Source organism: Nycticebus coucang, chromosome 3, assembly GCF_027406575.1.
Source record: "Nycticebus coucang isolate mNycCou1 chromosome 3, mNycCou1.pri, whole genome shotgun sequence".
Lineage (NCBI taxonomy): Eukaryota > Metazoa > Chordata > Mammalia > Primates > Lorisidae > Nycticebus > Nycticebus coucang.
In genome coordinates this window covers 27,654,595-27,668,211 of record NC_069782.1, presented here as the reverse complement: position 1 = coordinate 27,668,211, position 13,617 = coordinate 27,654,595, and the positions used below count along the sequence as shown (strand labels likewise).

At 42.8% G+C, this 13,617-nt stretch overlaps 1 protein-coding gene across 2 annotated transcripts in view; it reads left to right on the top strand.

Annotated features, from left to right (window-relative positions):
- PLXNC1 (plexin C1) overlaps positions 1–13,617 on the top strand; it is a 150,304-nt gene that overhangs the window by 65,133 nt on the left and 71,554 nt on the right. For both annotated transcript variants that reach the window (XM_053584249.1, XM_053584248.1), the window contains 3 exons: positions 316–403; positions 2,743–2,845; positions 2,989–3,084. In XM_053584249.1, the coding sequence (XP_053440224.1) occupies positions 316–403; positions 2,743–2,845; positions 2,989–3,084 (287 nt within the window). The remainder of the gene's footprint in view (positions 1–315; positions 404–2,742; positions 2,846–2,988; positions 3,085–13,617) is intronic.

The following is a 13,617-nucleotide window of genomic DNA, read 5'->3' as shown; positions in this document are numbered from 1 at the left end:
AGATAGTGATCCCAGGGAGAGTATGAGATGTAAATGAGCTGTAAAATGGCTTTTTTCCTAGTGATTATCCATGGGAGGCTTGGAAGTAGAGTTGGGTTCAGTCTGTTCAGAGGTTTGTGCTGTGCCGTTTGGCTGCCTGACGCGAATGGCCTGTGGGGAAGGAACACACACTGATTGAACTGTTAGCAAACAGCTGGCTCATCCCCACCCACTCTGCAGACGAGGCAAAAATATTTATTTTTTTTGCGTTTACAACTATGCTCTCCAATAGCGGGAATCCACCGTAAATGACTTTCTTTTCCCCTTTCGCTCCAGATGTTTCGGTTGTCAACGTGACATTCTCCTTCGGTTCCTGGAATTTATCAGACAAATTCAACTTCACCAACTGTTCATCATTAAGAGAGTAAGATTTTATTTGGAACTTGACTATTCTCTCATTGGTCGTAATTTATTTCTTTGTTTTACTCTTCAATTTCCGAAAGAACTCTTTTGTGGAATGGAACTTTCCAAAGTGCCTTTTGGAGCATGGCCTAATGGGAGGCTGGAGAGTCCCTGAGCTAATAAGCCCAGCTCACTCCTTCAGGCCCTGACAAGTCAGCTGTGGCCACCAAGAGAGAGCCACTGTGCCTAAGTGTTCATGCCAACAGGGAAGTGTATTTCCCTAAGACCAAGAGGCAGCCCTGAAGTAAACACGGAAGATGGGGCGCTGTAGGTTCTCCCCGGTCAGAACAGTTTTAGGAGTTTGGATAGAAAGATAAGGCCTAAGTGTGGGGGTAAGGAGAAGTCATACTTGAGAAGGTTAAGACGACATCTCCTTCAGCAAAAGAACGTGTTCATTCTGTCCCCTTCTCACCTTTGGCCCTTTTGAGCTGCTACCTACACCCCTGAGTTAGGGCCACACCTCACTCCTTGCCCCTAAAGCAGAAAGAAGGCAGAAGAAATGTGTTTCTGGTTGGAAGTTGGGATGGGAGGTCCCCATGGAAACAAGGGGAAGCTGTATGAGTGGAGATTTTGTAGCTCCACCCACGAGTGATTGACCAGTTGTGTGAGTACCAAATGTGAGTTTCTTTTGCTCTGGCCTAGGGACCATTGTTTCTATGGGGAAAAGGAATTTGAACGTGAAACTGAGTGGGAGGCTGCTCCAGAGCATTTAGGAGAGGAGCCTGACCTGTCTCCCACTGAGGCCCTTAGAGAGAGGACTCACACAAGGCCTATGTCTAAGAAACAGAAGGAATTTAGGGAGAAAACACACAAAGCTTGATGTAGAAAGCCTTGGAAGTCCATGAACATAGGAGAAAAGGAGGAAAATTAAATAGGTCTTTATTCCTCAAAGGGAGTTTAAAGCTAATATAGCTCCCTTGATGCCCAGTTTTAGAGGACAGAGGAAAGGAAGCGACTTGCCCCAGAAAGGAAGTGACTTGCCCCAGGTCCCACAACATGGCAATTAAGACCCAGACCTGGGCCAGGCACAGTGGCGCTTATACCTGTAATTCTAGCACCCCGGAAGGCCAAGGTGGCTGGATCTTCTGAGCTCAGGAGATCAAGGCCAGCCTAAGCAAGAACAAGACCCCATCTCTTGAAAAAATAGTAAGTAAATAAAACTAGCCAAGTGTTGTCGTGGGAGCCTGTGTAGTCCCGGCTACTTGGGAGGCTTAGGCAAGACCATGGCTTGAGCCTAAGAGTTTGAGGTTGCTGTGAGCTATGATGCCATTGCACTCCACTGAGGGTGACAGAGTGAGACAAAAAAAAAAAAAAGAACTAGCCCTGAAACCCAGGTTGCCCTGGAGCAGCAGTGCCCTTTTGGCAGTGACTGCTTCCTGTGAGGAAAGCACTTACTAGTACAGTCATCTCCCCAGGGGCTGGGCACCCATGCAAACCGCAGACCTGCTTCCTGCGCACATCGGTGGCCTAACACACAGAAGCCGGTCTGTATCTTCTCCTCCCATCAAAACTGCAGTTTCTGCAGGACACGGTCTCAGAGGGCTTCAGCATTTCTTAGAGAATGTACCGTATAAAATACAGTCTGGGTCTCTCCCCCCACCCCACGGCCAGCCCCCTGCCCTTTTCCCTGCCTGGGCTTCCTCTGGCCTCCCCTGGCAACATTTCCAGACCAGCCCCAAATTCCTTCGTATCGCTCCTTCTTTAACTCCGGTTATTCTTGTAACGCTTTTCAAGTCCTCCACGGTTGCCCACGCGTGATAGATTGGTAGACGCAGTTCCTCCTTAATTTGATTAGAAAGCAAACACTGGCACCCCGTTCCCTCTGCCGCCAGGTACCGTTTTTTGTCTCTCATCTTCCAGGCCGTGGGCAGTGACGCTGCTCCAGAGAGTGAGGCCTTGCTGGGAGGGGTAGGGGTGAGGGGTGAGAGAGCTCAGTCTCCAGGGGGACTCACCTGAGGGTAGACAAATAGCAGAACTGGATGCAGAAACAAATCCACCCGGTTCCTCTTATCAACAGACCAAAAGGTGACCTTAGCTTCAGGTTGCCATGGCAACACCCCTGCAGGTGTGATTACAGTCCATCAACCTGAGGGCTTCCCAGAGCAGGCCACAGAGTCAGTCCTCTGCCCAGCCTCAAAGGACTGTCCTCTCTCCTCCTGGGTCCTCGTAGTCTGTCCAGGGATTTTTTTTTTTTTTGGTGGGGGGGTCTTTTAAATGCTTGCTGCACCACAGACGGCAATTCTAGAAGATGGGCACCTTCCTAAAAAATGTAGGAATTAAGTTGGTTTTCTGTGTTGCCAGATGCCCCGTATGTGTTGCAACAGGCTGTGCTTGGTGTAAAAGTGGGAGAAAGTGTATCCACCCCTTCACAGCCTGTGACCCTTCTGATTATGAGAGAAACCAGGTAAGGTGACATTTTTGGTATTATTAAGATTTAACCCAAAGTAAATGTGTGTGATCACTCTGTCCCACCCTGTCTTTTGTGTTGGTCTCACAACCTTGACCTTCCCTCCCGCTGGGATGTTGAAGAGAAGTTCTCCATTTCAGGAGCAGTGCCAAGTGGCCGCTGAGAAATCCTCCAAGACTTCAGGGGGAGGAAGATTCAGGGACAGCAAGAGTGACAGAGCCAACCAGGGTGCACAGGTCAGACCCTGTTTTTGTTTGAATAATGGGGAAAAAACTTCCTTTCAATGACAACAGCTACTACCAATTTGGGTTCCTCAAAAAAAATTCTCTATTTTACTTTCTACCAAAATTCCCTTTTTTACCTTTGGTTTTTAACCAAGTTTCCCTTAATTGGCTCAATACATCAAAGGCTGCACATTCACATAAAAGAAATTAAAACTCTGTAATGATGAAAAATGATGTTATCCTGGTAGAAGTAAAATTTTAAAGGTGACTTTGTGGCTCACTTGGGGAGCATTAGAAGGAAGAATAGCATATCACCGAGGGGGTTTCAACTTGAACCCCATGTTAAGACTGCCTTGTTAGCGGTGAGATGTGAGGTGTGGGGATAGGGTCTGTGCAAAGTACACAAAGTAACCTTGATTAAACTGGCTTTTTCCTTTCTCTGTGTAGATGTATAACCAGTAATTAATGGTGCTGAAACAATGAGTTGGTGTAGAATGTGTACCTCTCTACTCTTCTCAAAAATGAAATTTCTTGGCCAGGCATGGTGGCTCATGCCTGCAATCCCAGTACTCTGGTAGGCCAAGGTAGGTGGATCACTTGAGCTCAGGAGGTCGAGACTAGCATGAGCAAGAGCAAATCCGCATCTCTACTAAAAATAGAAAAACTAGCCGGAGTCATGGCAGCTGCCTGTAGTCCCAGCTCCTCGGGAGGCTGAGGCAAGAGGATCTCTTAAGCCTCAAGAGTTTGAGGTTGCTCTGACCATGATGCCGCAGCACTCTACCCAGGGCCACAGAGTGTGACTCTGTCTCAAACAAAAAAAAAAGGAGAGATTTCTTTGTAAATCTTTTTGTTTTCTTTGGAGTAAATCACGAGGCTCACATGTTGCTCATATTAAGAGAAGATGTGATCGTGTAAATATTCTAAGCAGAATGTAAGTGACCATGCTTAGAGCTTTGGTTGACTGAAGTTCATCGAGCATATGTATGTGGTGAAAACTAAACAGATAAGTCCTGCCCTTGTTAACCTTGGGGCTCAGCAGGAGCAGACAAATTAAAAACAACAGCCCTGGGAAGAAAAGGTTGAGTTTTTTATGTAATGACTTATCTGAGGTTTTGGCTTCTCAACTCGCTACTGTCTAAGGTCAAGTGCCAACACAAATAAGTAGCACATTATTAATCATTACTGAAAAGTTGATAGTAACTTTAGCTGAATTAAGTAACAAGCAGAGGGAATGTAGATCAAAATGGATTATGAAGTTAATTAAAGGCATTAGAAAAGCTTGGTGTGCCAATATCTTCAGATTTTAGAAGTCTTTGAGGCTTTATTGAGCGATGGGCTCCTTTTCTCATCCCATTAGTTTGTAAAACTAAGACGCAGTGGCAGGGTCTTGGTTCAGGGAAATAGTGGCTCTTTCTTCTTGAACTTTGTTGTGGTTTCAATCTTTTAAATTTTGGTAAAATACACGTAACATAAAATTAACCATTTTTAATGTTTTTAAGTGTACATTTCAATACTATTAAGTAAATTCACATTGTGCAACTAATTGCCAGAACACTTTTCATCTTGCAAAACTGAAACTCTATACACATTCAGTAATAACTCCTCATCTCTTTTTCCTCCCAGCCCCTGGCAACTACCATTCTGTTTTCTACCATTCTGTTTTCTGTCTATGAATTTGATGACTCTAGGTACTTCACATAAATGGAATCATACAGTATTTGTATTTTTATGACTGTTTTATTTCCACTTACCATAATGTCCTCAAGGGGCATCCATGTGGTAGCATGGGTCAGAATTCCCTTCCTTTTTAGTTTTGAATAATATTCCAATGTATGTACATACTACATTTTGATTATCCATTCAACCATAAACGAACACCTAGGTTGCCTCCACATTTTAGCTGTTGTGAATAATGTTCCTGTATACAACTCTTTGAGACCCCACTTTCAGTTCTTTTGGGAATATGCCCAGAGCTGAGATTGCTGGATCATATGGTAATTCTACTTTTATTCTTTGAGAAACCACCATACTGTTTTCCATAGCATCTATACCATTTTTACATTCTCATCAATAGTATATGAGGGTTCCAGTGTCTTCGCAACCTAGCCAATACTTATTTCTTTCTGACTTTTTTCCTATCCTCACAGGTGTGAGGTGGTATCTCATTATAGTTTTGATTTGTTCGGATGTTGAACATCTTTTTATGCTTGCTGGCCGTTTGTATATTTTTTCCTGGAGAAATGCCTAATCATGTCCTTTGCCCATTTTTTTAATCAAGCTATTTGTTTTGTTGTTGTTGAGTTCCAGGAGATCTTTATATATTCTGGATATCAACCCTTTATCAGATTCATCATTTGCATGATACATACCTCCTATTCCCTGGGCTGTCTTTTCACTCTTTTGATTGTGTCCTGTGATACACAGAAGTTTTTTCATTTTGATGAAGTCCAATTCAACTGTTTTTTTTTTTTTTTTTTTTTTTTCATTTTCTTGCCTGTGTTTTTGGTGTCAGATCCAAGAAATCATTGCCAAATCCAGGGTGCGGACGCTTTCCCATTATGTTTATTTCTAAAGGTTTTGAGCTCTTAGATTTTAATCTTTGATCTATTTTGAGTTAATTTATGTATATGGTATAATAAGGTAAGGGACCAACTTCATTCTTTTTCCCATGGATATTTAGTTTTCCCAGCACCATTTGTTACAAAAAGAATGTTCTTTCCCCACTGGAATGGTCTTGCCACCCTAGTTGAAAATCGTCTGGCCATATATGTGAGGGTTTATTTCTGGGTGCTCTTTTCCATCATATATGTCTGCTTTTATGTCAGTACCACACTGTTTGATTGCTATGGCCTTGTAGTAAATTTTGAAATCAGGAAGTGTGAGTCCTTCAACTTTGTTCTCCTTTTCCGAGATTATTTTGGAAAAATATTAAACATTTAATTTTAAGGTAAGTATAGATTCATACATGCTTATAAGGAAACAATACTTATATCTTTTACTCAGTTTCCTTCAGCAGTAACATGTTGCAAAACATAGCACAGTATCACAGCTGGGGTACCGGCAGCCCTGTCATCACAAGGCTCCCCGGTGGCCCTTTTGTGGTCACACCCACTTCCCTCCCTCCTACTCACCATTTTTCATGCCTGGCAACCCCTACACTGTTCTCCGTTTGTATAATTTTCTCATTTAAAGAATTTTATATAAGTGGAATCATCCAGATGTACCCTTTGGGGGATTGGCTTTTTTAACTCAACATAATTCTCTGGAAATTCATCCAAGTTCTTTTATGTATCAATAACTCATTCCTTTTTATCATGGAGTCAAGGTCCAGGCACAGTAGGTTTTTAAACTTCTTTTATTTTAGAGGAAAAAAAATGTCACTCCATCTTTGTTTCCTGTGTTGAGTCTTTCAGCACCTTTTTTTTTTTTTTTTTAATATTTTTAAGCACCTTTTGAACTGTGGTTAAAAGAACTAGGGTCACAGAGAGAAAAGGAGGAGACTGCAATGAAACAAAAGCCCAGATTTGTCTTCACTGCTTCTCTGTGGATTACATTCCTGAGTTTGGAAAAAGACATTTTGTTGATACTGAAATATTTTCTTAAAATATGTTGCTCAAAACAGAATCTCTCCTTTGTTTGGTAGGGAATGGAGTGTTATTTGTCACAGGAGGGATTTCTCCTGCTCTGTGAAACGCCACCGCTGTCTTTGGTCATTGTCTGGAATGTGTAACATTCTGGTTTTCACTTCGGGTCCTCATATCGGCCTTGAACGGGGCACCCAATGTTGTTGCAACCCTTTTCCTATCAGAAAAGCCGTTGGTAGTTTTTCTTTTCTTTTTTTGAGACAGAGTCTCATTCTGTTGCCCCAGGGCAGAGTGCAGCTCCTTCAGCTCAGCTCACAGCAACATCAAACTCCCAAGTTCAAGCAATCCTCTTGCCTCAGCCTCCTAAGCTGCTACCGGCACCCACTACCACACCCAGCTAGGTTTTCTATTTTTAGTAGAGATGGGGGTTTCACTCTTGCTCAGGCTGGTCTGGAACTCCTGAGTTGAAGTGATCTCCTGCCTCAACCTCCCAGAGTGCTAGGATTATAGGCATGACTCACCTGCCCCTCCTCATAGCTTTGTTTTGAGGCATCTCCCCACCTCACTTATATACTGAGTGCTTCCTATGTGCCAGGCACTAGAAATGGTGCGGGCACAGCCTTTGGCTTCTAAGATCCTGAACTGGGGCTGATTCTTCCTGGAGGGATTTATCGAGCACCTATTAGATGCCATCAGGCCGAACTCCATGGATATCATGAGGACACGACGCAGGCACTTTTTTGGTCACAAGTCTCAAGAATCTTATCCATGAGAACCTCAATAATAACACAAGATTTTTTTAAAATGTCAACATAGGGATATTACCAGAAAGTATACAAACTGAAGAAACTCTGGGCCTGGGACCTTGTCTTAGTCCTTTCTGTTCATTTAAGCTCAGTGCCTGGCAGTTAAAAACAATCAGTGTGGTTGGTTAAGTCTTTGTTGGATGGATGGATTCATTGATGGAGATGGCACTTCAGCCCACCTTTGAGGAACACGAGGCATCCAGACCCACGAATGTGGGTATTCAAAGAAGAGGAAGAAGCATCAGTGAAAGTGTGGGGGTAAGGGCTGGGAAATTCCAGGACACCCATTAGAGGAACCTCTTTCTTTTTTTCTTTTCTTTTCTTTTTTTTTTTTTTTTTTTTTTTTGAGACAGAGGCTCACCCTGGGTAGAGTGCAGTGGTGTCTACAACAACCTCAAACTCTTGGGTTCAGGTGATCCTCTTGTCTCAGCTTCCCAAGTAGCTGGGACTACAGGCACCTGCCATGAGGCCCATCTAGTTTTTCTATTTTTAGTAGAGATGAAGTCTCACTCTGGGTTATGCTGCTCTTGAACTCTTGAGCTCAGGTGGTCCACCTGCCTCAGCATCCCAGAGTGCTAGGATTACAGGTGTGAACCACTGCACCTGAACTTAAAGGAACTTCAAAGTAATTCACTTTGGCTAGAAGCAGAGAATGCAAGAAATTATAGGACATAAGATAGAAATGACCCTGCAGTTTGTGATGTAGAAGGCCTTACATCGAAACCCTAGGAGTTTTGACTGTATTGTTCAGTGGTAATGGAATGGTATTCAAGATCTTTTTTTAAGGTATGAATTTTCTCATCTAAGGATGTGGTACTTATGAGGTAAGTCCTAGTTCAATCCCAGCTGGGCCAGTAGCCCTCACACTGTTTTATGACCCCCAAGACCCACCCATATCTATACACTGACCCAGAAACATGCTCTCATTTCCAGGGAGGTTGCATTAAGGGAAAGCGTTACCCAAAGAGGGAAATGAGCTCAAACATCTTTGTATGACCTTGCATGAGGAGTATTTTCAGCTATCAAGGCCAATGTCATCTGTCTGTCTCTCTTCACATTTAAGAGGTGAAACCATGTCGGGGAACCTTGGCCCTGTCACCCTGCCCTAGCCACTTCTCTTTTCATTTCTTAACAACCCTACATCTGGTGCCTTCAGCCACTGACAGCAGAGTTAGCTGCCCTCTCTTTTATGCGCTCAGGGAAAGATTATGAAGATCTATGACATGATGTCATTCTAATATTTGTTATTACTCTCAATGTGTTCATTGCTATGGGGCAGAAATAAACCATAGAAAGCCATGCCTCTTGCTCTTGAGGAATGGACTTTCAAATTATTTTTTCTTTCTCTTCCTTACATCTCTTCTTTTATCTCCACTGCTCTTCTTCGCTCACATTTAAATATGCATTTTAATTTCTCACAGGCAATCCGAGTAAACTCTGTGGGGGACATTGCCTCCATAAGGGAAATTAAATTCCACATCTGCCTTGCTGAGCAGCTTCTACAGGCCTTGTACGAGGATTCACTACCGAGCATTCACGTCTTCATTCATCCAACATGTGTTAAGTAACTACTGTAGGCTAGACAGGCAAGCAAAATGTGTGTCCACGTGGAGCTTATATTGTAGAACTTACACTATTTTGGAGGAAGTAAGATTCATTTTCAGGAAGCAGTTGGCTCTGCACGACACAGAAAGATACAAGGAAGAATGCCAGAGTGTACTAAATTGAATAGCCGTGGCTGATATTTGTTGAGCCTTGGCTATGCCCTGAGCACAGAGTATTTCTTTATTTAAGCCTCACAAAGGACCTATTTCCCCCATTTTATGGGGAAGGAAATTTTGGCTGAGAGAAAGTGAGTAGTAAGTGGTAGGTAAGAGATTTGAACCCAGGCAATCTAACTCAACATAGTTTTAACCACTGGAGCACAGGATGTGGGACATTATGGGACACAAGATTGAAATGACCCTGGAGTCTGCACGTTACAGGGCCTCGTTTATATCCCAGACCTGGGAATTTTGACTGTGTCCTTCAGTGGCAGTGGAATGGTATTCACATTTTCTGACTAAATTGAATATAAACAAGGGTTAAACCATGTAGTACTGATGATAAAAGTCAGTCTGGAAGAGTGGAAACTCATATCGTCTTCTCTTGGAGTTAGGTTGTCGAAGTCTCTCCCCTGGTGCCATAGATGTGGGTGGGAGAAAGACCTCCAGCCTAGCCAGGCTGTGTGGGGAGGGTGTTAGCATCAAAGGTGCAGGAGAAGAGCGATAGGTTAGGGTATGGTCAGAGGGCAGGAGTCAGACTCAGGCAAGGCTGGGCACTGTCTTGAAGATAAAGAGAGCAGAAGAGGTTTAGCAGGGAAGCTGAGGCCCTAGCAGAGAGGAGCAGCAGGAATGTCATGCTCAAGTTGAAAGTTGGCTCAAGGGTGGATTGTGAGGGCTCAGTTTAAGCTGGAATCAGGGGCTGAGCTGCTTGCTGGTCATGGAGGTCTGGTCATTCAGTCCAGTTCTGAAAAGCCATACTCGGAAAATTCAATGGCCACTTAGGACGTGGCCTTAGCAGCCAACCCCAACTTTGCTTTGGAGTCCCCAAATCAGAGCAGTGAGTCTTGATCTCTTCACACGGAGCATTGGTCTGTCATCTTGTCCCCGGAAGTCTCCAGGTCTGCGTCAGGAGACATTGCTAACTGTTGACAGTTCCCAAGTTCCCTGGGGACTGCACAAGAGGGGCCCACAAAAAGGCGTATGCTCTGGCACCTGAGTATCAAATGAATAAGCATTTTGTTCCCTTTAACTCTCTAATTTTTCTTTGGTGGAATTGCATTTTACTGTTTTCTTTCTGTATCTTACTTTCTTTTACACTTTCCGTCACTGCTAGTTAGCACTGGCCTCAGTTTATACATTTTGTTAATACATTACTTCTGTCCTCTTTCCAGTCATTAATAAAGATGTTAAATAATTCTGAACCAAATACTCGCCCCTGTAGGGCCCTACAGGGCACTTTCCTCTAATTAGCTGTGCTACCTTTTATCTCTCTAATGTCCTTTGGTTTCAGATTTCCAGCTGGTTTTGAATCCGTGTGACTTTTTATCCAGTCCTGTTTGAACTAATTTCACGAGTGAAAATCTGAGAGATGTTTGACTGAGTGTTGGTTCAGGCGCAGCCTACAGAGAGCTTTGCTATATTCAGATGTTTTTTTTAACAGATTAATAGAGTACAATTTGGTCTTAATAAACTGAGCCTTCCTAATGCACCTCTTTCCAATATTCTTTTCAATCATAGCAGTATTTTCTCCATTAATGTCAAGGTAATTTGAATTGTGTTGACGTCAGATTTCACAAAAGCTGCTCTTACTGTCAGGAGAAATCCTCTTAGACCTTTTCAAAGATACCTATTTCCTAGTGGTTGTGCTATTTTCAAAATCTTATAATGACTTAGTTAAAAATGAAAATAATTGGGTATTCAGTAAATCACCTAATTAACCAGTTTCTAATGTGTTTTTTTCTACAGATTAGAGGCTGAAAACCAGAGCTTGTGGTACTTCATTGAATAATCTCAAGTTGTGCAGCCATTTAAAAATAACCCTGACGTGTTTAAGATGTAACTGACAGGAAGTAGACTATTCTGAGGTTAATTGCTGGGCAACATAGAGCTATGGTGCTTACAGTCAATGGCGTTTTGATTTGATATATGGAAATCCTTGGACATAGGGTGAGGGAGGCATCTCACTGCAGGGCTGTGAGACATTGTCTGTTTGTATCAAGCTCAATTATGTTTTTAGATTAACCCCTTCCATGTGTCAGCTTGTGGGGCTGGCTGCTTTCTGTCAGGTCATGAATCAACTCTTGATTAAAATACAAATATTGATCTGAAATATTGAATGCGTAGAACCTTTTGGGGAGATTGTTCTTTGTCTTTTTGTCTGTATTGGATTTTTCAAAATCTTTATCAGTAAAAATAGAAAATGTAATTCTAAGAATTGTTGTGGCCATACAGTACAGTACAGTAGAGCTCCCTCTCTCTTTGTTTTTTAGCCTTTTCTTCTACCTGCCCTATTTATTTGGGGGGTTCCTCTTGGTAACTCTTTAACTCACTTGTTAAGATTAAGATGGATACTACTGGTCGGGCACGGTGGCTCATACCTGTAATCCTAGTACTCTGGGAGTCCCAGGTAGGTGGATCACTTGAGCTCAGGAGTTGGAGACCAGCCTGAGCAAGAGAGAGACCCCCATCTCTACAAAAACTTGAAAATCTAGCTGGGCATTGTGGCAAGCATCTGTAGTCCCAGCTACTCTGGAGGCTGAGGCAAGAAGGATCACTTGAGCCCAGGAGTTTGAGGTTGCTGTGAGCTATGATGATGCCATGGCACTCTACCCATTGGCAAAAAAAAAAAAAAAAAAAAAAAGAGAAAGAGAGAGAGAGATTCTACCAGCAAACAAAAACCAACTAATCTGACCCTCTTTGAAAGAGGCCTGGAAGCATCTGCTTTCACGAGATAGGCCAGGGCTGGATTCCATCCTAGACAGCCAAAGGAAACTTCTCTAAACAATAAGGCTTTAAAATGAAATCCTTTTGAAGTAGCAAGGCTGTCTCTCCTCAGGGAAACACAAAGTTAACCAGACCACCATGAGAGCCAGTCCTCTCATGATATTTGTAGAGCCGTTTGAGGACCAAAATATAACACCCTTAGGCAAAAAACAAACCTTTTCTGTGTTAGTTATAAGGCTCTCTTTACCCTCTACTGAGAGCAGAGAAGTAGCGTTTACTTGGCATGTTTGAAAATTTTGCTGGAGAGACATCAACAGTATAAATATAAGAAGTGAGAAGGACTATCTAGAAAGAAAAGAAACCCGGGAGTTATAGTTGACCTGGAGGTAAATGTGAGTCTGCTTTGAAGTTTACATTAAAAAAAAAAAAAATTCTATCTTGCCTCCCTAAGAAGACAGTGGACGCCTCTGGAGCAGAGGTCAGCAAATGTTTTCTGCAAAGAGCCAGACAGTAAATATTTTAGGTTTTGCTGGCCGTACGGTCTCTGCTGTGGGTCTGCAGTTCTGCTGTTGTAGTGCAGAAGCAGCCGGAGATGCTACACAGATGAATATTTATGGATGCTGAATTTTGAATTTAGTGTTTTGTCATGTTTACATGGGACATAGTGAAACAGGTAGTGAATAGGATTTGGCCCACAAGCCGTGATTTGCCAAGTCCTGATCTAGTGCTCACATAAATCATGCGTCTCCCACAACATCAAGTGCTGGCCTGAGGACCCTGTAGGTGCTCAATAAATACTTGTTCTCTGAGCTGTCACCATGTAAGAGCAAAGAGTAAGCCTTTTGCTATATAACACACACTTGACATTTGCGAGAGATTTACTTTGAAGTCTTTGCTAATCCCCCCATTCCAAGTACCACTCTAGCAGATAATTTCCCCCATAAAATGCAGTCAAGTATAACAGAATAATTAAAGTGACCCTTTCAGGCCCTTAGTGATTCTATAAATACGGGGCTAAACTCCTTTACAAAGTGATTAAAATAAATTCTGCCGCCAAAATCAATTCTCTGTCACGTTACATCATTACTGTGATGACATTAACGATGAATTTAGCTCAATCTGCAAAACCAATCCAAAGCCATCAGTGAGTAATGGGGACCACTCTGCCATACAGCACTTGTGTGTCCTGAGGAGCAGTAGGAGAAAACATCTGTTTCAGCAGGATAGCCAGCCCCAGCGGCCCAGCATGGCTCTCTGGATGAGCTTTGCTCACACAAAGGAACAGGGGATATTCAGTTGCTTAAAGAAACAGGTGTTGGGCAGCTGTTGGACATCACGGGAGCTCTCCAGTGACTTCCTCCTGGACCTAGCCCTTCAAGTGGACGTACTCAGCATTTATGGTTCAGCCAAATGTCACATGATTCAGCATCTCTGGACCCTGGGGTCATTTTCAAATATCAAAAGTATGTGATGTTCACTCAAGTTAAAGATCTGCTGTGCTTTACTCTAGCCAGAATCTTAGAATCTGATGTCCTGTTTTGGTCACCAAAGAATACAGACTTACGAGGAACAGAGTATTAAAGAACAATAAAGTAACCAAAATGGTAGACAGTAACATTTACAGGAAAACAGCTAAAAAGCCAGGAGCATTTTGTTCTGAAAAGGGAA